Here is a 1,660-nt window from a genome sequence, read left to right on the forward strand (position 1 = left end):
GCTGCAGCAGTTTCCAATTGCAGCTATCGAGGTCTCCAAACATAAAATCTCACGGCACATGGAAAAATCTCAGGGCAGCGGCCTTAAAAACCACATGGAAAAATATCAGGGCATCGGTCTTCAAAACCTACACAGACAAATCTGCAGGCGAGCTTCTGAAAACCAGGATGTTAATCTGACTAGGTTTTACTTCGTGGATTGTTCTCGAAATTACATGCAGTTTCCCTGGTATTACTTTTGAATTGGATTCTGTAATTTCTTTATGTCATGAGTAACGAGAGATCCTCACTAACCAGAACAGAGCTGTTACTGTATGCTTTAGAGCACAACAGAGAGCTGTCCACAGATTAACATATAGCCCCACACATATCACATCAGGCCTTTTCTTCCTAATGTCCCAGCTCACTCACTCTCACTCACTCAGCTCCGCATGCCCCTCCTATTGTCCCAGCACTGTGCCAAAAATAAATTTCAATTGTCCTGAAGTAAGGATGAACTGTCCCAACATGTTTTTCGGGAAGTATTGTATGACTATCACCTTGAAGTCAACTTTATGTTGCTGAGTATTACATGTGAATAAAGGAGACAGACCCCAGTGTCTTGTCAGCTCAGCATTGTCAGCAGAACGTACTGTGCCTGCACAGAACCCTGCATTTTCATGGTTTTCAGTGGACTTTTGGTCAACGTTGTGTTAGAATTTTGCCTGTTGCAGAGGATATCTTTTCTGACATAACAGTTGGAAACTATAGACGGTTTGCAGTTTGTGAAACTGTAACAGTTATATCATCCCTGGGCCCATTCAGCGGGAAGTGGCAATAACTGCAGAAATGAAATCTTCCCATCCAGCAACCATTTTCCCTCGGGGGTCACGAGAGGTCAGCAGAGGTCGTGAGAGGTCAGGCCAAAATGTTCCCTTTGGTGGTGCCGAATGTAATTTTCTGCCGTAAACTGCGATGGAATCAATTTTCAGTCAGTCTGACCTGAACTTTCCCAGCAAACAAGACTCTGTATCGTTAGCGCTGAATGGCAGCCCCTCCAGACCCTTCAGATTCAGTCTCACCAATTTCAAACTCCTCACAACTCAGCCCCAGGCTGTAAGGAGAGAAATAAAAATAACCTGAACTTCCCTTCAGGACTTGTGCGTCTGAAAACTGAATTAATCTGCTCAAGCTTTGTTACTTGCCTGACTGAATTTTGTGATTTGACAGAGACAGGAAATTACATCATGACCTTGTTCACAAACACAGCTACAGACACCGAATTCCCGCAAATGTGTTCTGAGCACGTTTACTGAGCAATAAAACATCTGAGTTTCCATTTCTAGTTTTACTGGGTATTTCATAGGCAAAATAGTACAAACAAGGAGAAATCTGAAGCAAGTTATTTGCTCTTGTTTACTCTAACTTGTTGTTGTTTACAGGTGATGTTTGTTGTTAATGTGTACTTTTGTTATTTTTACTGTTGATGTTTACTACAAATGTGTTGATGTTTCCAGGAAACAGACAAGGCGTTTGATGAGTTCTAGTCTGATGTTGTTGTTTACTGTTGTTATTTAATGTTGTTGTTATTTACTATTGTTGTTGACTGTTGTTTCCAGGTTAAAAGTCTAGCTGGAGGAAACAGACAAGGCGTTTGATGAGTTCTAGTCTGATGTTGTTGT

General features: G+C 41.6%; 1 protein-coding gene across 1 annotated transcript in view; it reads left to right on the forward strand.

The window, feature by feature from the left end:
• LOC109466942 (guanine nucleotide exchange factor DBS-like) overlaps nt 1–1,525 on the forward strand; it is a 37,072-nt gene extending 35,547 nt beyond the window's left edge. The window contains exon 8 of the mRNA XM_019764815.1: nt 1,496–1,525. Within this exon, the coding sequence (XP_019620374.1) occupies nt 1,496–1,525 (30 nt within the window). The remainder of the gene's footprint in view (nt 1–1,495) is intronic.
• Nucleotides 1,526–1,660: the final 135 nt, after the last annotated feature.

The sequence above is a fragment of the Branchiostoma belcheri genome, unplaced genomic scaffold (assembly GCF_001625305.1).
Source record: "Branchiostoma belcheri isolate BF01 breed outbred unplaced genomic scaffold, Haploidv18h27 scaffold172, whole genome shotgun sequence".
Lineage (NCBI taxonomy): Eukaryota > Metazoa > Chordata > Leptocardii > Amphioxiformes > Branchiostomatidae > Branchiostoma > Branchiostoma belcheri.